General features: G+C 42.3%; 1 protein-coding gene across 1 annotated transcript in view; it reads right to left on the bottom strand.

Annotated features, from left to right (window-relative positions):
• The window catches only part of cped1 (cadherin-like and PC-esterase domain containing 1), a 289,359-nt gene that overhangs the window by 30,798 nt on the left and 234,867 nt on the right, over positions 1-23,694 (bottom strand). Inside the window, exons 18-20 of the mRNA XM_086009209.1 lie at positions 15,702-15,922; positions 14,353-14,454; positions 3,858-3,945 (exon numbers count right to left, since the gene is read on the bottom strand). Coding sequence (XP_085865335.1) covers positions 3,858-3,945; positions 14,353-14,454; positions 15,702-15,922 — 411 coding nt within the window. The remainder of the gene's footprint in view (positions 1-3,857; positions 3,946-14,352; positions 14,455-15,701; positions 15,923-23,694) is intronic.

Raw genomic sequence — 23,694 nt, 5'->3', positions numbered from 1 at the left:
GGTTTAAAAAAAAGAGGCTTCCAGCTTCATTACAATATTTAAATTGACGTACTGCCCCCTAGGAGCGGGTTGTTCGCCTGCACCCCATCCTGCCTCCATTAAAACCAGAAGTGGGCGGGTTGGAGGCGGGATCAGGTTGGGAATCCCGTTTATCACAATTTAACTGCCCTCAAGCTCCAAACCCACCTGTTTTAGGGGAAAATTCTGGCTGCAGAGTCTAAACCAGGTAGTGTAAGTTAGAATATTTAATTCAATGTCAAATCATATACAGAAAGCGAAATAAAGAGAGGGAAAGAAAGATGTGATTAAGAGAGATAAAAGAGACAGAAAGAAAAAGTTAAAAAGAAAAACTTTTATTTAAATTTTTTAATTAAAAAAAATCTCCAACAATAATTGAAATCTGAAGGAATAAGAATCCACACTTGTGAAAGTTAATTTCAATGCCAGAGAGGTTGTTTGGCAGTAATTAAGACTTATCACATCGTTAAAAAGTTACTTACACTGGAATGGACAAGCCCTAACTTTTTCTGGTAAGTTTAGTGGGTATCTATCACGTAAGTACCGCAACTCCATGTGTTTTAATGCTGAGTCGCTCGGTGAGATACTGTTATAGCGAAGCTTCTGGAGGAGCAGGGCAACTTGGACAGCAACTTCCTGATTTCTACATTTAACTGTGCATATACGGTCGCCGTAAGTTGCCATCCGAATTACACTTTAATAACGGTGAGCGCCGATAGTCTCAACTTTATTTTAACTGCGAAATCTAGGCAATAAGGGCTCTGAAAATCCCAGGCCTGGGATGAGGGACATTGATGCACACTGGGCGGGGGCACAGTTTGAGGTGAGACGCTGTTCTGCCTGGTCTCCGCCTCTTTTTCCAGATGAGCAAAAATTCAGACAGTGGGGTGGGTACTTTCTGTGGCTGCCGCCTTCTCTCTTGAAGTCACTGAAAGACGCAAGAGCGGCAGGATTATTTCCAAGCCAGAAATCTTAGTTCTGCCTTTCATGGACCCACCTGAAAGATGCAGACAAACTTACTGGACCATCATCGAAGTGAGGGCCTAATGCTGTTTTCCTGGTAATAATTGATCAGAAAGTGATTGATTGCCGTCAGGAATGCAACAACAGAGAAAAGGCTGATTTAATTTTTTTAATGAATTCTTCAGCCGGAACAGCCAGTGCCCCAGATGTGTGGCAGCAAGGTGCTAGTCTGATATTCCTAGCCCTCTGTGAAGAGAATGCCAGGGAGAGCTGTAAATGTTGTGGGTATTTGCCCTCTTTAAGTTAATGAATCACAGCTGGAGGTTCATCAATAAACTGTGACAGTGAAATGTTGGGATGTTGCTATAGGGTTTTCCCCATCATAAATGTTGACATGTTCCTATGGGGTTTTTCCATTGTGATACAATGACATACATGTGTTCTGTTATAAAAGCATAACACAGGAAGTAAGGTTAATACGTACAGGAAGTATATATAGATATCCTGATTTGGAGAGAGAACACATGACCAAAGATTGGAAAAAAGGAACTAGAGGTATAAAATAAGAGGACACAATATGAAGCTCAGTATAAATAAGTGCAAGTTCAATGTACAAGAGATCAGTTACATAGGAAACACTTTCAGCAGTAGCACTTAAAGCCAATGAAATAAACACTGAAGCAATCAAACACATGAAGAAACCCAATAGTTCAACGGTATATCTATCTTGGCATAGTGAGTTATTTCAGTAGCTTCCTGTCTAATTTACCAGATGTCTCAAATTCACTCAGAAAACTATTTGAAAAAGACATAACCCATACCATTGGATTGAAGGACATGATGGGATTTTGAAGTGCATTGCCTGTTTGTGGAAATCCCAGTGTTAAAATACTACAGTATGTCCTAGCAGGTGAGGATTAGTGTTGATGCTTCCATTTCAGGAATGGATGCAGTAGTACTACAGGAGGAACAACCTATAGTGTATGACTCACAAGCATTCACACCAGCTCAATGCAGGTTTTGCCCAAATAGAGAAAGAACTTGCAGCTGCACTATTTGGTTGCAAGATGTTCCACCAATATGCATATGCAAGAAATTTTGTTGAGAGTGATCATAAACCTCAACATAATTATGAATAAGCTACCAAGATCTTACCAAGACTGCAGAACATGTTACTTAAGTTGCAAAAGTAGATTTTGACAGTGGAATAGAAAACAGGCAGCGGGCATATACCTGAGCAAAATAAATAAAAATCAGTAACAATTCTGCACAAGAGTGTGGCAAACTGAGATCATACATTAGCAGTTGAAAAAGAACTGAAGAAATCACATTAATGCACTTGAAAGATGAGAGCCAGTTTAAAAGTGCTCATTGAAGAAATTAGAATACTAGAGTGAGGAACAAAGCCTAAGATGAGGAAGAATGAACTGGAATGGAGATACCCAACCAATATTCAAAGGCCAGTTGCCAGATTAAATTTATAGGCCCAGGCTTTCCACTGATTTTTCACTGACTCTGGGGCAGGCATGGACAGAAAGTAACCTGTCAGAGCAAACTATGCCTGGTTTGCACACAGGTACCATTTACAATGGTAAATACATGCACCTGAGGGAAACATTGCTCCAGCTGTGTTTCATGTCATTTGCATTATTTGCACACCAGGACCTACTGGTAGCCTCCCATATCCAGCATTCAGAGACCGGCAGAGGGGAGCCCAGGGCAAAAATTGAAGATGGGCCGGTGCTAGCACTCTGAAAGGATAGCCGTACACAGTCCCCATAAGTAAAATTTAAAATGCTTTCTGCAATTTTTATTTTTAAACAGCTCATTGGCCACCTCCTTCTCCCCCTGCAGCAGTGCCTAGGACCTACTGCAGTGTCTATGACCCATGCTGGAGATACACCCTAATCAAGGGGGAGGCATGGAAATCCAAAGCCATAGTTTACCTGTAGCCCTTTAAATAGCTGCAGCAGCACAGTCTGTGTGCAAGCTCCCAGAAGCACTCGACCTAATGAGGGCAAAACCCAGAGGTTCAGAAATTGCTGCGCACAGTCGGTCATGCTGATGTCCACTTGAGCAACATTTTCGCTGCAAGTGCGCACATAATAAAAAATTAACCTATTGATAATTATTTGGTAATAAACCTGATATGGAGATGTTTTTGATCAGTTAATCATTTTCTCTCATTTAAAAAATCATAATGCATTATATAAAAGGACCACCTATAATTTCAATATTTCTTAAGCATTTCAGCACAAATACATTCAACATGATCACTTAAAAAGTTTGTCTTATCACATTGTCACATAGGAGACAACACTGACTAAATTAAGCATCTTAGCTGTTAGTATGCAGTCGTGCGTTCAACAACTGGTATTGGGGTACTGAAGACTAGCAGGGTAACAGGTGGAGTTCATACATTACCCCTTCATACATGTCCCACATTATCTTTCACCCATGAGTTGTGATGGAGGTTGCACTTCACAGTGGAGGAAAGCAACTTCCTGCAGTTAGCAATAAAAGTTGCGCTTTTGTGCGTTTTACAATAGTGTTTACTCTCCAATATTGGGTGTTGCATGCACAGGCCTTGATCCGCAAGGGTGTCTTTTATGTTCTTTGTTGCCTCTGAAACTACTGCCCAGAATGGTTAAATGCAGGGGCTAGACTGGAACATGTGTGTGTATGGCATAGTTCCTTCAATGGCTAAATAATATAGAATTACTTAGGATTAGGAATGTCAATGGAAATAGACTAATTTTGGGGCCAAGTAAAAATAATGTTGTCCCTGAAATAGTATTGTAAAAGAACGTGTTGTGTTGAGGGACAGCAGTATATAGTATAAATTCAACGGCACAAAAAAATAATAATTTACTTACCAAAGATAAGGATCGGATTCCATCCACTGGCAGGTGAAATCCCATTCCTATGGATTTTATGACTACAAGAATATTCAAAAGGTTTTCTCTGCAAAATATAAATTATGATAAAACTAAGATTTATTAAAATTAAATAGTTTGTGGTTGTGTATTTTAGTAACTTAAAAGGCTATACATTTCAGTTGACTTATTCCTCACTCAAAATACCTCGGGGCTGATTTTTGTTGCCCCCATTGGGGAGGTAAAAGGCGATAGCGCTCTGATAATTGTGGTGCTGAACTTACCACTCCAATCCGCCCATCGCCACTTTGTCAGGGGGGCTTGTGAAGGGTAGCCAAAGGCAAAGTGGGCACCTCATTATGGTATGTAAATAGGACCCCAATGCAATTCTCAAGTACCAGTGGACGGAACATGTAAAGGACAAGGGGACACAGGTTCCAACTAGTAAAATGTAATTTAGGACTGATAACAGGAAGTTCTTTTTCATGCAGAGAGTGAGCAACACTTGGATTGAACTTCCAGATAGAGTGGTGAGGAAAAGATTCCAGGAATCATTGATGAAACAGTTAGGTGGAGCAATGCCAGGGACTGTAGGGTCGTTCCGGATGTATGAATTAAGATAGGACTGAATGGCCTTCCTCATCTATATGTATCTTGTGGTCATCTGAATTTATTTGGCTGAGGCAAAATAATCAGGTTTGAATAAAGACATCTCTGGTAACAGCAAATGCCTATAAAGTTAAATACAACAAAAACACTAAAAGATGAGTTTTTATTCACGGAAGCCCATACAAATGTGCAGGTTGTTTGCTTGTGCACAGGAGACAGTTTAGTGATCTATACATAGAGTCTGCTCACACTACTCAAAATATAGAACAATATACGTAGCTAAAAAAATGTTAATGCATTCACGAGGTATGTAGTGGAATGCCCCAATCTGAGACAAAATAACTGAATAATGAATTTCTAAATATGAAGAAGCTTGACAAAATCCTGATTTATCTTAAATAAGAGGTACTCCTACTTGAGCAGCCTTTGCCCTGGACTCCCACAAATACACTGCTGCAGCCTATTTCAGATGCCATGATGTTGGATGGGTTTTTTGCTATTAATATTTCAATTTATCTTTCCTCTGACAGAAAAAATATTATTTTCTATTGGAGATGAAAGTGACCAAGCATTCTACGGATAGGTGAAAAGTGTAATTCTGCATCAGATGGAATTAATATAAATTCTTCTGAAATTATTGTATCCAAGGCTGTGAATGTTCATGGAGCTGCTTCGACTCTGCTGCCATAACTTCTTTGAATTTCTGATGCACCTCCGGCAAAGTTACTGCGGCAGAGCAGGAGCAGCTCCGAGGAAAGTCTCGGCCTAGGTCCCACAGTTCCTTTATTCACTTTAGTCTTGACACTCTTAAGAAAAGGGACCTTTAGTTCCCCTCCAAGTCACACACCATCCTGACTTGGAAATATATCGCCGTTCCTTCGTCGTCGCTGGGTCAAAGTCCTGGTACTCCCTACCTAACAGCACTGTGGGAGTACCTTCACCACACGGACTGCAGCGGTTCAAGAAAGCGGCTCACCACCACCTTCTCAAGGGGAATTGGGGATGGGCAATAAATGCTGGCCTTGCCAGTGACGCCCACATCCCATAAACGAAAAAAAAAAATCGCACGGAATTAAAAAAATATTACTTCACAATATTCCTTGGACAGTGTAAACAGCAATATGTGACCTACACTGACCTGTGTCTTTCACAAAATCTTCTTATCCATTGCTGTTAATATTGTATGTAAATCACTGTTTATGCACATATACAAATTGAAATGCTAATCAGCGAGGTACAGAGAATACAACCCTACGGTGTAAACTGAAATGGAATTCAGTCCTTGGCTATATAAAAGAAAGACAAGGGCCCAGAAATCGTTGGAAATATAATGGCGAGTTCACAGCCCCCACCATTATTAGTGCGTAAAAAATACCAGCAATTTGTGGCGAAGAAGAGATATCATGAGTTCCGATTCACCACAAACTGCTGGCCGATTTGCACACCTCTGCCATTAGCCTTGCAAAAAAAATCAAAAAAATTACCATCTTGTCGTGAGCCTCCCCATTGCGTGTCATGAAATTTCTGGATTTGTGCCGTTAATAAAATTAATCTTGCTGCAGCCATTTAGCGCTGGTCATGCATGTCATAAGGACCCTGTTAATGACGTGATTTTTATGGTGCTGACATGCTACTCAACCTTGGCGGCCGAGAAAGGGAACAATGAAACTGTGGAGTATCACTCCTGCAGGTAGTAAATTGATCCTCGAGATTTTTTAAATTTTACAATTTAATTTTTTTTTCTGTCTCTTTTTTCTCTCTCTTTCTCTTTCTTTCTTTCACTCTCTATTTCTCTTTCTGTATCAAATTTTGACTTTAATTCACCCTATTTCCTTCTCTGTTGTTTGGTCAGTTTCTTTCTCTATCCTTAAATTTCATTGGTTAAGTAGATAGACTATTGGACCCGACGTTCAGGAGCTCCCAGATGCCCTCCCTGTTGACGTCGCCATGCCATTATTAATTTACATTTCCAAACATTTGCAGCACAAAAATAATACGATTTGAAGGGCGAGGTCAAAAATCCAATTTACACGTGCGACGCCCCGCTCCAGCAATTTCTGGGCCAAGTGAAAACAGGCATACAGAAAGGAAACATTTTGACAATTAATACAAAATCATACAACTAAGTGTAAAACTACAGTTTGTGACCCAAACAGTATTAACTGATTAGATATTCCAAGTAATACCATGTAATGCTTACATAGAAAAAGGAGTAGGACCATTCAATTCCTCGAGCTTGTTCTGTCATCCTATTATATTACGGCTGATCTGTACCTCAACTCCATTTACCCATCTTTACTTCATATCCATTGATAGCCTTACCTAAAAAAATCTATTGATCTCTGTCGTTCCAGATTTCCACTACTATGTGTGTGAAAAAGTACTTCCTGGTTTCACTCTTAAAGGGACTCGCTCTAATTTTAACATTGTACCCTCCTTGTTCTGGATCCTCCCGATCAGAGGAATTAGTTTCTCTGGCCAGCGCTCAGAGGGCGGGTTTGGAGTCGGGTCCGCTGTCAAAATCAAAAAGATTGACAGCGGGTCGGGATCCTGCTCTGAACCCGCCTCCTTGTGAGTTTCCCTTTTTCACTAAGTGGCGGGTCAGGCAACTCAGATAGTTAAGAGTGTGTTCAAAGCAATTTAATCAGCATTTTACCAGGTACAAACCATTTCCCCAAGTTTTCCATGAGGTTCACGTCGCTCGGGGATCACGCCAGGCAAGAGTATCGGGTTTTAAACAACTCTCCATTTCTGTGAATAGGTGACAGCTGCAAAAGTGGTATAAAACCTACCATTTCACAGCTGGTCACTTTCCAATCTTAGAGGTTGGAGCCTTCAGGACTTGGAATACACTTTTCAGCTTTATGGAGGTTTGAAGTGTTTGAAGCAAACTCTCCATCAGTGTCACCTCCTTGGAGTAAGCTCTCTCACCATTGACAGATCACTTCTGTCATCTCAACTTCGGCTGCCATCTATTCCAGCAGCATCGGTGCCCTTGAAAAAACCTCACCTTGGTCGTCAGAATCCCACCACAATCAGCCCCAACACCAACATCACCAGGCACACCAGCAGCACCAACAACAGCACTAACCTTCTCCGCAATCACCTGATGCTGCACAGGACACAGGGCATCAGCATCCGAGCACATTGCTGCCCGGGAGGCCAGGGATGGCCTCACCATGGCCAGATTTACTTCACTTGACGCTGTACACCTTGGCTGACACATGATGCACCAAGTTGGCATCAACCCACACCAATTACGTTAAGTCATCCTCGGTTCCGAGGGACTGCCTAAGAGAGAGACACCAATACCATAAAGCATCCCTACAATGACCAAGCCATTCCTTTCACACTCATCATCATTGGGGGGGGGGGGGGTACTGTTATGTCTCACCATTCACTGCAACTCACTAAGCCACTTCCAAAAGTGCACACAGATCTGTCCAAGAAGGCAAAGTGTTGAAAATAAAGATTTCATTGTTTGACAACACATTGACAGAAACTTTATATGAACATTGGCGATAAGCATATGGAGGGAGTAATGGGAGCACCTGGATGCAACCGTGCACCTCTGTGCAGTGCTTGTCAGTGTTTGCAGCACCTCAATGCTGCAGAACACTGACAACTGTCAAAATGATTGTGGACATGGTCCCTTTAAGGAAACCAGCTGATGACGCGTTATCAAATGATGTCATCAGACCCGCTTCCTATTAATAGGGCGGGCTTAACAAGCCCCATCAACGAAATATCTTGTTGGAAGCCGGGATAGACACAGATGTGGGGTTTCCACACGCCATGGATGTCGCCCGCCCCGGACCCGCCGAGTTTGGAAAAAATCCAGCCCTCTGTATCTACTCTGTTGAATCACTTTATCACTGTAAACACCTTGATTAGATCACCGTTTAACCGCCTAAACTCAAGGGAATACAAAACGTTTATGCATCCTGTCCTGATTTTAACCCGTTCAGCCCTGGTCTCATTCTGGTGAATCTGCACTGTATCCCCTCCAAGGTCAATATATCTTTCCTAAGGTGTGATGCCCAAACTGAATGCAGTACTCCAGATGGAGTCTGCCATGGCTCTGAACAACTAAAGCATAACTTCCTCACTTTTGTCTTTTAATTTTATTTTTTGATAATCTTATGTAATGCCTTCTGGAAATCCATATAGACAACATCCATAGACACTCCCCTATCCACCACGCCAGTGACCCTTCTCAAAAAATTCAACTAGATTAGTCAGACACAATCTACCCATCACAAATCTAGATAGCTTTAGAAAATTATGATTAACGCACCTGCAATTTCTTCCTATTTCTTTTAATACCTTGGGGTGGGGGGGGGGGGGTGGGTGGAGGAGAACCATCAGTTCCTGGAAATTTGTTTCTCTTAAGTCACATTATTTTTTCCAAAACAATATTTTTACTTATTAAATCCACCCTTGATTTATTTTTAGGTTCTCTTGCTGGTATTTTGCCCTCTCCCTCCACTGTGAAAAAGGATACAAAATATTAATTGAACAAGTCTGCCATTTTGTTATTGTCCACTATAGCCTCACCGGCATCTGTCTTTAATGAGCCCACATTCCCCTCAACCACTCTTTCTCTTATTTATAAAAGTATTTATGAAAACATTTGCTGTTAGCTTTGATATTGCTTGCAATTGTTTTTTCATTCTCCTTTTTGCACCTCTTATTATGTTCTTTGTATCTCTTTGTTGCTTTTTATAGCTCTCCCAGTCTGCAGGATTTCCACCCACTTTTCCTTGCATTTGTGTAAGCCTTTTCTTTTAGCTTGTTATGGTCTCTGACCTTATTTGTTGACCATGGATACTTAACTACTCAAGTGGAGCTTTTGCCTTTTAGTGGTATTTATTGGCTTTGCATCGTACCAAATACAGGAAACTTTGTGATATCCGGCACCGACGGGATCGAGCTGTTGCCGATCTATCAAAACTGCCGGACATACAAAGTTAATGTTGAAGCATACGGAGGTTTTCATCTCCGTATCTGACAACAAATACTGTTGCTTAGCAACAGCTTCTAAATAGTCGGCTGCAAGCGTCTCTAGCTGAAGCTGTTGCTATAGCTACAGACCTTGCAGTGCCTGACTGGGGAAAAAAAAGCAACGAGAACTAAAAAAAACTTATAGAAAACAGCTCCTGATTTTTTGCTGTTAGATCGAGTATTCCGGACATATAACCTCCGGATAAACCAAAGTTTCCTGTACTTCTTTAAATACTTTCCACTGTTTGTAGGTTTACTAATATCAAATTCAAGCATATTCGCTATTCGCAAGATGTTCCCTTACTGATAGATTGTTAACTAATTCTGGTTTGCTACTCATCACTAAATCTAGTATGGCTTCTTCCCTGGTCGGTTCTAAAACAGTTCAAGAAAACTGTCCTGAGTACATTCTAGAAATTCATTGCCTTTACCACTTGAACTGTTTCACCCAGAAAAATTAAAATCTCCCATTATAACCATATGGTTTTTGCTACAAGATTCCTTGATCGCCGCATTTATACATCCCACCACTACAACACTACTATCGGGAGGTCTGTAGACAACTCCTGCATGAGTTTTGCATCCCTGCTGTTCCTTAACTCTACCCTTAGGGGGAGAAATTCGGCATGTTAGCGCCCCCAGTTAGCGCCTGGCGGAGGCGCTCAGACAGTAGCGCCAGGCGGGGCGAATCCCGCGCTGCACGGCAAATTCACCGGCCCCGTAGCGTCGGCGATAACAGTTAGCGCCTCGACACCTTTCGCCATGTAGATCGTGCAAAGCTCGCTGGGCGCCCAATTTGCAAACTTCAGTAGTGCCGCCTGCCTTACCGCCTCGCGTCGACAGCGCCAGGGAGCGGAGGCATGAAACTGGCATCTGGCAGGACGCTACTTAAAGGGATGCGCCACAGCTGTCAAGGAACTTCCGTTCCAAAGGTCAGTTATGAGTAGCAGAGAGTGCAGGAGGTATCTGCAGCCGAATAAAGGCTGCTTAGTCCCCGGAGTGTTGCAGGCCCTCAAAGGAATTTGCATTTCATCCCACAGCATATCGCTGTTCTGCACTCCCCGAATCACTGGGGCTGGTGTGCAGACTCCAGTGACCCTTCCCTTTAATGGCTGGAAGGCGCCTTCGTCAAGCTCACTCCCGATTACACAACACTTCATAGTCCTTATCGCTTGGAGTCTAATGCCACTCACCTATGTCATTAGCGCCTGATTTAGCGCTGAGATTGAATTTAGCGGGCAGCGAGATTGATTAGCGCCTGGTGCTAAACTTCCAACTTCTCAAAAGTTAGTGCTCCTTCCTGGGTGCTACTGAATTTCTAGCCCATAGTGTTTCCACTGCTTGATCAGTATGATCAGTAAGTTCGCGGATGATACAAAAATTGGTAGGGTGGTAAATAGCGAGGAGGGTAGCCTCAGTCTGCAGGACGATATAGATGGGTTGGTCAGATGGGCGGAACAGTGGCAAATGGAATTTAACCCGGAAAAGTGCGAGGTGATGCACTTTGGGGGGACTAACAAGGCAAGGGAATACACAATGAATGGTAAGACCCTAGGCAAGACGGAGGGTCAGAGGGATCTGGGTGTGCAAGTACACAGATCCCTGAAGGCGGCGGAACAGGTGGATAAGGTGGTAAAAAAGGCATATGGGATACTTGCCCTCATTAGCCGAGGCATTGAATATAAGAGCAAGGAGGTTATGATGGAGCTGTATAAAACACTGGTTAGGCCACAGCTGGAATACTGTGTGCAGTTCTGGTCGCCACACTACAGGAAGGATGTGATCGCGTTGGAGAGGGTGCAGAGGAGGTTCACCAGGATGTTACCAGGGCTGGAGCGCTTCAGCTATGAAGAGAGACTGGGCAGATTGGGTTTGTTTTCCTTGGAGCAGAGGAGGCTGAGGGGGGACATGATTGAGGTGTACAAAATTATGAGGGGCATAGATAGGATGGATGCTGAGGAGCTTTTTCCCTTAGTAGAGGGGTCAATAACTAGGGGGCATAGATTCAAGGTAAAGGGCGGGAGGTTTAGAGGGGATTTGAGAAAGAACTTTTTCACCCAGAGGGTGGTTGGAGTCTGGAACTCGCTGCCTGAAAGGGTTGTGGAGGCAGGAACCCTCACAACATTTAAGAAGCATTTGGATGAGCACTTGAAATGCCATAGCATACAAGGCTACGGACCAAATGCTGGAATATGGGATTAGATTAGACAGGGCTTGATGGCCGGCGCGGACACAATGGGCCGAAGGGCCTCTATCCGTGCTGTATAACTCTATGACTCTTACTACTGCTCTAATTGTATCTTTTATCAATATTTTTCAAGTTCCCTGTCCTTTCTAAATACCCTGTAGCCTGGAATATTTAGTTCCCACTCATACCCAGCTTTTAGCCAGGTCTCTGTAATGGTTACTGACGTAATAAAACTCACTACACACTTGGTTTGAGCATAAAGCAAGGCTTTAATCAACATATTTCAGAACATGGAAGTCTAGTTGTATCCACTAGCTCCTTGTCTTTACAAAATGTCCCTGGCAAGCTGGGGCCCATGCCCGAGTATTTATACTCCTTGGACGGCGCCACCAGCTGGCCGTCCAGTGTTATTTCATAGCTAGTTTCTCGATGATGAGATTTATGACAGTTACTACATCATACCCTTCGAGCTGAATTTGTGCTTGTAACTCACTTGTTTTATTTCTTATGCTACATGCGTTTGTGTACAGAACTCTTATTTAGGTAATGGTCTAGATGTCCTGCCGGTCTTTTTCTCACACTTTTTGACTTACTGTGTGGATTTTCTCTTCCATTCCTCTAACTAGTTTATATTATATACCAAACAACTGTAAAAGATTAGGTTTGTTTTGCATGAAAAGAATAACAATATCCTAATAGACTAGTGTAACCACTAGTCATCATTCTTTTACTGCCACTAAAGTAACTTTTATTGCACAGAATAAAGTCAGAAGCATCTGTCCATGCTCTGAAAGCAGTAATTTGGAAGTATTTTGGCACATAAATACTGCTTAACATTTAACACAATATTTATATAGCGCCTTAGCATAGTAAAATGTCCCAAAGCGCTGCACAGGAGTATTTTAAGACAAAAAATTTGACACCGATCCACATAAGGATAAATTAGGGCAGATGACCAAAAGCTTGGTCAAAGAGGTAGGTTTTAAGGAGCGTCTTAAAGGAGGAAAGAGAGGTAGAGAGGCAGAGAGGTTTAGGCAGGTAATTCCAGAGCTTAGGGCCTAGGCAACAGAAGGCACAGCCACCAAATTGAGTGATTATAATCAGAAACAAACACATACTGCATTGAAAATAATAATGATGCCTTACCTGTGGGTTGGTTTAAGCTGGTAATAGGTTAATTGCTTGATTATGTAAATAGTGTGATTAGCTATTCTCCAATTGGCTTTTCCCCCCCTGTGGCATTTGGGTAATTGTGTAAATTAAGAGTATCAATTTGAGTATTTTAGTGAGATATTAATCTTGAGCAGCAAGAGACCAGGGGAGTATAGCCTCAGCCTTGGGGGAAGTTTAGCCTTGGGTTGCAGTTGGATGAAAACTGAATTCAAGGGGCTGAATTACTAAGTTGCTGTTAGAATTTACTAACAGTTTAGTTTAATATGTGGGACAGCTAAAGCCTGTAACATGTAATACCTATGTGATGTGGGAGGTCCTGGATGCATTTTGTGTACAGGAAGTGTCCCTAGCTACTTGTGCTCAAGCTCTGAATAGGGATAGTGAGGGAGGTCAATACATGCTGGAGAGATGTTGTAGGACGAAAGTGTTGGCTCAAAGTTTCTGAGTTTGAGTAACACTCCATCACAGAGAAAGCGGATTGGTTTCTGGAATCCACATTAGTGAGGGAGAGAGTTAGGTGACCATCCCTCAGCTTAGGAAGAAAAGTTAAGATGCACTGCAGAAATCGCCTGAGAGTGTTGAATTGGGAGACCTGTGACAATGACAACAGCTTAGAGGAGGGCAACCACATGTTATTGTATAGCAAATTAGTGTCAAAGAGGGGGATGTTAAGCACAGAATCATGGTATTAATAGGGATTGTGTAGTTATGGGAGTAGATAGGCACTCTTGTACCACAACCAAGAGTCCTGTATGCCAAGTTGCCTCCTAGGTACCAGGGTAAGGGATATATTTGAATGGGTGCAAAATATTTTGGAAAGGGAACAGCCAGAAATTGTGGTTCACATTGGAACCAATGATGTAGGAAGAAATAGAATTAATAATTCTGCAAGTACAGTTTCAGCAATTAAGAGACAGATTAAAGAGTTGGAACTCAATGGTCGTAATTTCAAGATAACTCCCAGTGTCACACACTAGTGAATATAGGAATAGTGAAAGAGGTAAATGCATGCTGGAGAGATGTTGTAGGAGGGAAGTGTTCGCTCCTAGGATGTTGGGATGATTTTGGGAAGTGGGTGGCCCTTATAGGATGGACTAGCTTCACCCCAACAAGGCTGTGGGACAGGATTTAAAACAATATGGCAGGAAAAGGAAAGAAAACAAAACAAGCAAGCAGAAAGAAAAGCAAAAGGAACGAGGAGAATAGGAAAGATAAAAGGGAAAAACAGGAAAGTTATAAATAGATCAGAAGGAGGAGGCTTTAAAACAAGTAAGATTGCCAAACTGACAGAGGCAGGTTTGATTTGTTTGTACATAAAAGGACAAAGTTGCAAATAAAATTGGTGAGTAAGAGGCACAAATTGTTATGAGGGGATGCCAAAATATTCTGGGAGGACAGAGTGGAAATAAAAATAGGGATGCCTGTGTTAATCAAAGATTCCATTACAGCAATAGAATCTTCTCTTCTAATACACATTTGTAAAAAAAAATATACACCACAACTTTACATGTTCTGCATTACCTTTGTAAAACTTTTTGTATAATGTGCAAATGACGTGTATTTAACCATTGCACACCACCTACAACCAGGACTGTCTGATCATTGTTTTCTAAGGGATGTGACCTAAAAGCAAGAAGAGACAAGATTCTCAAATTAATTGCATTGTAATGTGTATATTTTCTCACAATTAACTTCATAGTTATGATGTATTTACAATTTAATAAAACTTTTAAAGGTGAGACGTCAAAATGCTCCTGGTGCTCTATGCATAATTATCTCTGTAATTGGTTTCATAATGGCCCAGTGCAAATGTACTGGATGATTTAATACAGAGCCATATAGACCAGGAAGATACCAGCTTTGATACTTTTCCTAGATGATCTCAGCCAGAATAGTGGTAGGGATTCTTCAATTGGTTATAATTGGCATTCCCGGCCAGGTTTCCCAAGTCAAATCACCAGTGTGTACTTGGCTGTCAGAGAAGATCAGCAAGGCTGTGATGCCCTCCATGATGGAATAGATTGCCATCATTCTCTAGTTTCACCGAACAATTACTATTTGGGTGAGGTACCAGATGACTGTTGGCAACTGTGGAACTGTTCATCAGCATAAGTCACTCCTTCAAGAGTGAAAAGAAGAAAAAAAACAGGATTGTAAATTTCTCCCAATAGTTGCTAGCCAACAACTGCAGAATTTCATTATGCTTTTCACGTAACAACCCAGCTGCACTGAAACGAAGGAATGCGCTAAATTCTGTTACCAGATTTGAAAGTTAATTTTATTAATTTATTATATGAGCAGTTTTACTTTGTATTGCAAGGTCATTACATAAATCAAGAACAGTAGCACCAGAATATTAATTTCTCAGTTTTCATATATATATATATATATATTTTACTTTATCTTGTGTGTTTGCTCTGTGTTACTGATGTAATCAAATACGCAAACAGCACTTGAAATACCTGAATTTAGGATATACTCCAAAATATACTTCACTGTTGTAGAAAACAATTATTGAAATGCTCTTATTGTCCTTTAAGCACTTTTTAAATTTAATAACATATTAAAATTGATTTGTCTAAACAGTATTTCTAGACATTGAATTAAGAACTGAAATTGCTCTTGGTGGCTCAGTAAGTTTATCCAGTGAGTAGTTAAGCCATACTACATGCTCTCCTGATGTACTTGTTTACCAAATAGCCTGCCAATACTCAGTGTCAAGACTTAGATATGAATAATAGCTACTTGGTTTCATGGGCACCCTCCATGCCCTGGCAAAAAGTCAATGCGGTCACAAGAGGAGGGGAAGGGAGAAAACTGGCAAGAAAAAAAAAGAATTGAAATAAGGCCAGGTTTATCAAGTAATGTACCTTTGTATAAGTTGCTCCAAAGCCTTTTCAAATGTAGGTCTTTGATCTAAACTCAGCCAGAACTGGGGATAATAAGCATAACTAGTGAATGTCTTGCCTCCATTTAAATTGTTAAAGAATTTAGTGTCATGAGCTTTGTCCCATTCCTGAAGAGTTTCATTCACTTCCTCCATAAGGTAGTACATCATTCCCCTGTTGGTTGAATCTCCAATAAAAAGAACCTTATGGAAGAAAAAGAAAAATGCATCAAATATGGTTGTCAAATAATCCCATGCATAAACTGGGAAGTAGAGTAACACCTAAAGGGGGAAAAATTCAGTTGTTTGCGCCTCCCATTAGCGCCTTAAGAGGGCGCTAATTGGGGTGCAAAGCAGCTAGCGCCCGGGCGCGGCGATGTTTGCGCCGCTCGCGAAGTTAACTAGACATTTTGCGGCGGCACTACACACTACCGCCACGATCTCCTGCGCCGGCAGATCGTGACGTCAGTCGAGTGCGCAACACCCCGTTAGCGCCCTGGACCGGATATTGAATGGCGCCCCCTGCCTTACCGCCTGCCGCTAGCAACGACAGGTTGAGGGGAGCGTTTTGCTGTCAGAAAGGGACCAGGGGAGCGCTATTTAAAGGCGACCGCTTCCTGCCTTTTTTTGTCGGTGACATTTTTGCACCACGCATTCTGAGAGAGAGAGAGAGAGAGAGAGAGACTTCTGGAGAGATTCAACGCTGTGTGAAGGAGTTTTGAGTACTGAGCAGCACTTTGCAGGTTCATTTTGATTTGCCCTTCCTTGCTTCGCCAGCGCTCTGAGTTAGCGCCTCACTCCTCGGCGTTTGTGCCTTAAGACAGGTGTGAAGCGCCTGATTTAGCGCTCCAATCACCTCCAGGGGCGATAAAAGCCAAGTTTGCCGTCGGAGGCGATAATTAGCGCCAGGCGCTAAACTTTGCGCACGGCCGATAATGGCGCCCCAAATGGGGCGATACTGAATTTTTCCCCCAAAGACTCTAAAAAATGACATTTTTCAGAAACATGATTGAGAAAGAGCAAAAATCTGGATCATGCATCACATTTAAGCAGGAAATAGAAAGGTTTGTAATTTTAAATGAAAATAGAAAATGCTGGAAATACTCAGCAGGCCAGGCAGCATCTGTGGAGACAGAAACAGAGTTAACAACCTGAAATGTTGGGGTCGATTTTCCTGGAGCCGTCAGACGGGGTTTCAGGCATGTGGGGGGGGGGGGGGGAATCCCGAATTCGGGGGTCCCGACACCATCCCGCCCAAAACCCCGCTCCATGCAAGTTTCAGAGGCGGCGGGGACCCGCCGACCCGAGGCGGGAAGGGATTAGTGCCAATTAACTGCCTGTTAACAGGTAGTTAACAGGCAGTTTTTAGCCTAATCCCTATTTTGAGGGGTGTCGTGTGGGATTCCCGACGGCTCCAAACCACACCAGGTTAGAGCAAGCGGGCCGTCGGGTTGAAGGAGTTGGAGGGGTCGCGATGTCGGTGTTCAGGTGAGTGATGGGTGCATGAGTGCAAAGGTAAGTGTGTTTGGTGTGTCTAAAGTGTGTAAAGAACTTTTACTTACCTGTACTTACCTTAACAGCCTTTCTTCCTGTAGGCGCCGGGAGCGCATCACTCAGCCGGCACTTAAAGCTGAATGGCTGCGATCTGTGAAAAGTGACAGCCTTCAGCTTTGAGTGCTGCTGAGAGTTCCAACTGAGTCTATGCAGAAGGACTCATGTTAGAACTCAGACTGTCAGTGTTTGGCAGCTTCAAACAGCTGTGAAACACTGATATTTCATCTGTCAAGAACTCTTGACAGATGAAATTGCAGTATGTGATGTCACCTGTTGCCGGGTGGCCCTTAATTGGCCTGCTGAGCCCGCTGGGCGGGCTCAACAAGGTCAATCAAGGGCAAATCGCGTGGATTGGCCGGACGTCGATGTAGGCGGGTCTAAAACCCGAAAGTTGTAGTCCCGCCTTCTTCCCGACAGCTTCGGGAAAATCGACCCCGTTAACTCTGTACAAATGCTGCCTGACCTGCTGAGTATTTCCAGCATTTTTTGTTTTTATTTCCAGCATCCGCAGTATTTTGCTTTTGTATTAAGATTTGTCATCTGTCTTGTATTCTATCCCAGTTTTGCTTTAAATACAGCCCAATTTGGATTACACATGCTGTATAATTTTTTGTTTAGTTACAAAATGTTGTTTTGCTTTCCAAAAATGTTCACCTGAAAGATCTATAGAACTTGACCACATCTCGTGCTTCAGTTTGGTTCATTATTAAAAATGTATTCATTGTAAGAGGAGGGAGGAGCAACTTTAGTTATGAGGTGAGACCAGAGAACTTAGATTCTTTTCATTAGAGCAAAGGAGAACTAACAGAGATGTTCAAAATTTAAAGGCTTTGATAAAGTAAAAGGGAGAAAATGTATTTCCACTGGTCAGTATCTGGAGATTAAACATCATCACCAAAAGAGCAAAAAGAGAGGTCTGAAGAATTTTATTTCCACCGAAGGTTGTCAGGATGTGGAATATCCTCCAAAGAACGGAGGTAGAAGCAGAGTCCATAAACATTTTTCAAAGGGAAGTGGATGAATATTTGAAAAAGAAAAATGGAAAAGGGAATGGAAGAAGATCAGGGACTAAATGAACAATTCTTTCAGAGAGCTGGTGCTGACACAAAGGGCTGAAATGCCTCTTGTGCTATAAAATTATGATTCTAACCTTTTTTTAAACACACAGTAGTAGCATGTAATACTTACACACTCCTAATGTATTCAACCAATTCCGTTAGTACATTGTAAAGATGCAATTTCTGTTCTACATCTTTTTGTGTTATTTTTCCACAGCTTCAGACACTGTTATTTTACAGCAGTGAAAACAGAATGATGGCGGCCGTGTGTGAAATTAGTACGCACATTTCTGCTGCACGTTGTGTTGAGACAGTTATAGTCACAGTGCAATTACCAACGCATTCTAAATTTGCCCACAACTTGTGTTATGTCTTCCTGACCTCTCAAATCTCAGTATCAATGTCGATAAATTGTAACTAATCCACAGAACAATTATTTCTGAATATTTCCACTTCAAATGATTACCTGCAGTTAACTTCACCTCAAAAATCTGAATGTCCCTCCATGCGCTGACAGCGCTGTAATGATGAAACTTTCTATCACAATATTGAATACTACAAAGTAGGATTCAACAAATTTAAAATCCAAGAATGAAGTTTTAATTCATAGCATTCATTGAGCAGACTAAAGCAAATTCTAATTTTGATTTGAATATAAAAATGTTAGTTAAAGATGAAATCATTGCATTCACTTTGTTTTTATGCACCATTACAGAAAAAGGTCCATTCAAAATATACCGTAATAATTGAATCTCATTTTCGGAATGAGTTTAAGATTTCACTATATAAAACACACAAAACAAATCTTCCACAGAGGTTATAGTTGAGATGTATGATTAAAACAATTTTAACAAAACCAAGTTCTAATCTGATGTGTGTGGTGCAGCCTATAAACGTTTGGGTATTGGGAAATATACAGACTAGAATGTTCTACTGCTATAGCACATCATGAGATGGAGGCGACTTCATAAACTACAATATCAGACTCATTATGTGGTGATTTTTTTGGACATATTCTGTGTTTTATTTCCCCACAAGACACAGCACCAAATGATAAAGATTTTACTGTTCTATTAGCATTTTACTGCATTACCAAAGTTCAGATACAAATTGAAGGTTGCCCATTTGGAACCATTTTCATTTGAATGTATACCTTGGAATACAGAGTAAAATTTCTAAATTTGCCGATGACACCAAACAGTGATGATGATACCAATTGACTGCAACAGGACATTGAAAGGCTAGCAGAATGGACAGACAAGTGGCAGATGGAATTTAATACAGAGAAGTGCGAGGTGATGCATTTTGGCAGAAGGAACAGGGAGAGGCAATATACACTTAATGGTAGAGTTTTAAAGAGTGTGCAGGGACAGAGGGACCTGGGAGTTAATGTGCATCGGTCCCTGAAGGTGGCAGGATATATTGAGAGAGTGGTTAACAAAGCATGTGGGATCTTGGGCTTCATAAATAGAGGTATGGAGTACAAAAGTAGAGAAGTTATGCTGAATCTTTATAAAAGGCTGGTTAGGCCACAACTGGAGTATTGCGTCTAGTTCTGGTCACCACACTTTAGGAAGGATGTGAAGGCCCTTGAGAGGGTGCAGAGGAGATTTACCAGAATGGTTCCGGGATGGGGGATCTTAGCTACAAGGACAGGTTGGAGAAGCTGGATTTGTTTTCATTAGAGCAAAGGAGGTTGAGGGGTGATTTGATAGAGGTGTACAAGATTATGATGGGTTTGGATGGGCTAGACGGAGAAAGGCTGTTCCTACTAGTTGATGGTATAAGGATTAGGGGACCCAGATTTAAGGTTTTGGGCAAGAGATACAGGGGGGATGTGAGGAAAAACTTATTTATGCAGCGAGTGGTGATGACCTGGAATTCGCTGCCGACAGAAGTGGTGAAAGTGGAGACACATGGGGGGAAAAATTGAGTCGGGCCGAAAAAATTAGCGGCCCCGCGGCCGAAATTGAATGGTAGCACCCCAGGAGGGAAGTGGGGCGCTACTGGAAGCGCCTCGCCTCCCTCTTGGGATGCTGCGAGGGAATATCGCGGCGCTGCGGCACGTCGCGCCGTGGTACTGCAGGCCTTCCTCCCCTTCTTAAAGGGGAGGGGCCTGGCGCAGCGCGTCCCGGTGCCCAGCTGGGCCACCAGGGATCGGGAGTGCCGGCAAACGAGCCTGGCACTCAAGAGGAGTGCCGGGCTCACGGAGAGCAGCCGGCACCCCGTGGGGGGGCTTCACGGGGGCCGGGGACAGCAACGGGGGCAGGTGGCCAGCAACAAAAATGGCCACCCGCCACCTCCCCTTTAACTAGTGCCACCCTGGCCGCAGGTAGGCTCCCCTGAACCCGTCGGACATAGCATCCGGCGGTAAGTCGGGGGGCACCACCGAAGATCGCGGCCAGGGCACGAGCGGGGTGCTACGCACAGCGATGACGTCATCGCCGACGGCGCACCACTGTGGGGCGCTAACGGTTACCACCGCCGCTAATATCCCGCTGAATGTCACGGGAGGCGCTGGCAACGCCGTGCCCGGGCGCTAGTTGCTTTGCCCCCTCTTAGGGTGCTAATGAGAGGCGAAAAGCAACCACATTTTTCCCCCTCAATGTTTTCAAGGGGAGACTGGATAGGCACTTGAGGGAAATAAACTAGCAGGGCTACGGGGATAGAGCGGGGGAATGGGACTGACTGGATTGATCTAGAGAGCCGGCGGGACTCGATGGGCCGAATGGCCTCCTTCTGTACCATTATGATTCTATGACTATGACCTTTATTTTCTTTGGCAAAACCAAATCGTTACTTCAAATTGGAAGTAAGAAGACAAGGAAACCAACAGGTTTGTGCCAATATCTCTCAATAATCCACTTTGTGGGAGTAAAAGTGCTTTACAGTATGTGCTAAGAGCGCATTTTGTTGTAATTTTGTGCTTGTATTAACAGAGCAGTAGCAATTTTTTGCATATGCTCCTCAAATTGCTACTATGATTAAACTGGTGTAATGCACTTTAATTCACTGATCCAGTGTTAATGTTTTAGGAATATAGGAACAAGAGTAGGCCATTCAGACCCTCGAGTCAGTACGCCATTTAATTGAATGAATTAAACCTGTCTTCATAACTTAACCATTTTAGCCCGGTATCATTTCAGTAAATCTGTACTGCACCTTCTCTAAGGTCAATATATCCTTCCTGAGGTGTGGTGCCCAAACCTGAGAGTAATACTCCAGATAGGGTCTGACCACGACTTGTTGAGCATAAATCAACTGGATCTATGCAAAATGACTCAGCCTTGACTGTAAATGCACGCTATGTTTCATACCTCTGTTGAAGAGCTAGCATTAGAGAAATGCAAGGAGCAGGATGGTGCATAAAGTGACCTGACTGTACTGGCAGTACACTGCGAGCTGAACTTTGAACTGTTATGTACAGTTTTATTGTGCCCCCTTCACTTGTTTAGTCCATCTTCTGTTGTGTGAAAGAGCGTAGTAGGAAGGGGTAAACGGTTGCTTCCTGCCATCTATCTAAGGGTGCGGGACAGAAATATTATTGGTGCTACACCTCCTGTGGAGGAAGGTAAGCATGTACGCAAATGCAGGTACACTTACCTTGACATTTTTCCTTATCAGCAAACTTATTCCTCATTTTCTCCTAGGTACGATAGACCTGAGGTATCAAACTGAATCACTCTTTGACCTCCACCCAGGTAGCTTGGTCCTCTACTTTAAGAGTTGGGTTGCTTTCAGCTCCAAAGCCCTTTAAGAGTTGCTGAAATACCCAATTTTGGGCTTCCCGGTCAATCAGCATGCATAACTGCCTTTTGGCATGTTTTCCATCCACAGATAAACTATCCAAATCAAGTGGAGGGGCTTGCCATGGCAAATTTAACAGGGTGGGTGCAACCTTTCAGGATAAGCAAAATATAAGGCCTCACTTTTTTTGATCTTTGCTATTTCACAGCATCTTTCAGACTTCAAAGATATTACAACTATTTTAAACCTTAAAATAGAAGTATTTGTCATAAGCATCAATGTAATTAGTAGCTATTATATGCAAATTTTCATTAACCATATCAAGAGATTTGTGAGCCTCTTCCTTGCACTTGCATGATATACTTCTGGTTTGCTCCTTCTTTCTTCCCTAGACAACAATAACAACTTAGTGAAAGAGTTTTATGCAAGGATTTTGCAATCTTTTCCCCCTGAAAAACTTGCTGTTAATTGTTCATTTGATGCAGGTGGAGTGGAAGACAGTTTAGTCCTTGATTAAAACATGAAGAAACTGTCACCATTGTTAATAGAGGTGTCCAACCGCTTTTCCTACATTTTGGTTCTTAACCATTAATTTGATTTGTTTTTCAAATTGTGTAATGGGTGAGGCCTTATATCTGTAACTGTGGAAAAAGATGTGTCATTTTATTGCCTATACCCACAATTTTGATGGTTTAACGTGACCATTGGGATGTAGAGGGGAGTAAAAGAAAAGACAGCCATCCGTGGCTTAGTAAAGTAATAAAGGATAGTATCCGACTAAAAACAAGGGCATATAAAGTAGCCAAACCTAGTGGAAGGATAGAAGATTGGGAAGCATTTAAAAGCCAGCAAACAATAACTAAAAGATTAATTAAGAAAGGGAAGATAGATTATGAAAGTAAACAAGCATAAAATATAAAAACAGATAGCAAGAGTTTCTACAGCTATATAAAAAGAAAAAGGGTGGCTAAAGTGAACGTTGGTCCCTTAGAGGATGAGACCGGGAAACTAGTGGTGGGGAACATGGAGATAGCAAAGACGCTGAACAAATATTTTGTATCAGTCTTTACAGTAGAGGACACTAAAAATATCCCAACACTGGACAAACAGGGGGCAATGGGGGGTGGGGCGGGGGGGGGGGGGGAGGAGCTAAACACGATTAAAATCACTAAGGAGATGGTACTCGGTAAAATAATGGGACTTAAGGCGGATAAATCCCCCGGACCTGATGGCCTACATCCTAGGGTCTTGAGAGAAGTGGCGGTAGGGATTGTGGATGCATTGGTGATTATTTTCCAAAACTCCCTGGACTCAGGAAAGGTCCCGGCAGATTGGAAAACTGCTAATGTAACACCCTTATTTAAGAAGGGAAGTAGACAAAAAGCTGGAAACTATAGACCAGTTAGCCTAACATCTGTAGTTGGCAAAATGTTGGAGTCCATTATTAAGGAAACAGTAACAGAGTATTTGGATAAACATAATTTAATAGGACAGAGTCAGCATGGTTTTATGAAGGGGAAGTTATGTTTGACAAATTTGCTCGGATTCTTTGAGGACGTAACATACAGGGTGGATAAAGGGGAACCAGTGGATGTAGTGTATTTGGACTTCCAAAAG

The sequence above is a fragment of the Somniosus microcephalus genome, chromosome 16, assembly GCF_052327205.1.
Source record: "Somniosus microcephalus isolate GS21.2 chromosome 16, FLI_Smic_1.0, whole genome shotgun sequence".
NCBI classification, from domain to species: Eukaryota; Metazoa; Chordata; class Chondrichthyes; order Squaliformes; family Somniosidae; genus Somniosus; species Somniosus microcephalus.
The sequence above is the reverse complement of the archived record's forward strand: the minus strand, read 5'-3'. Positions and strand labels throughout refer to the sequence as shown.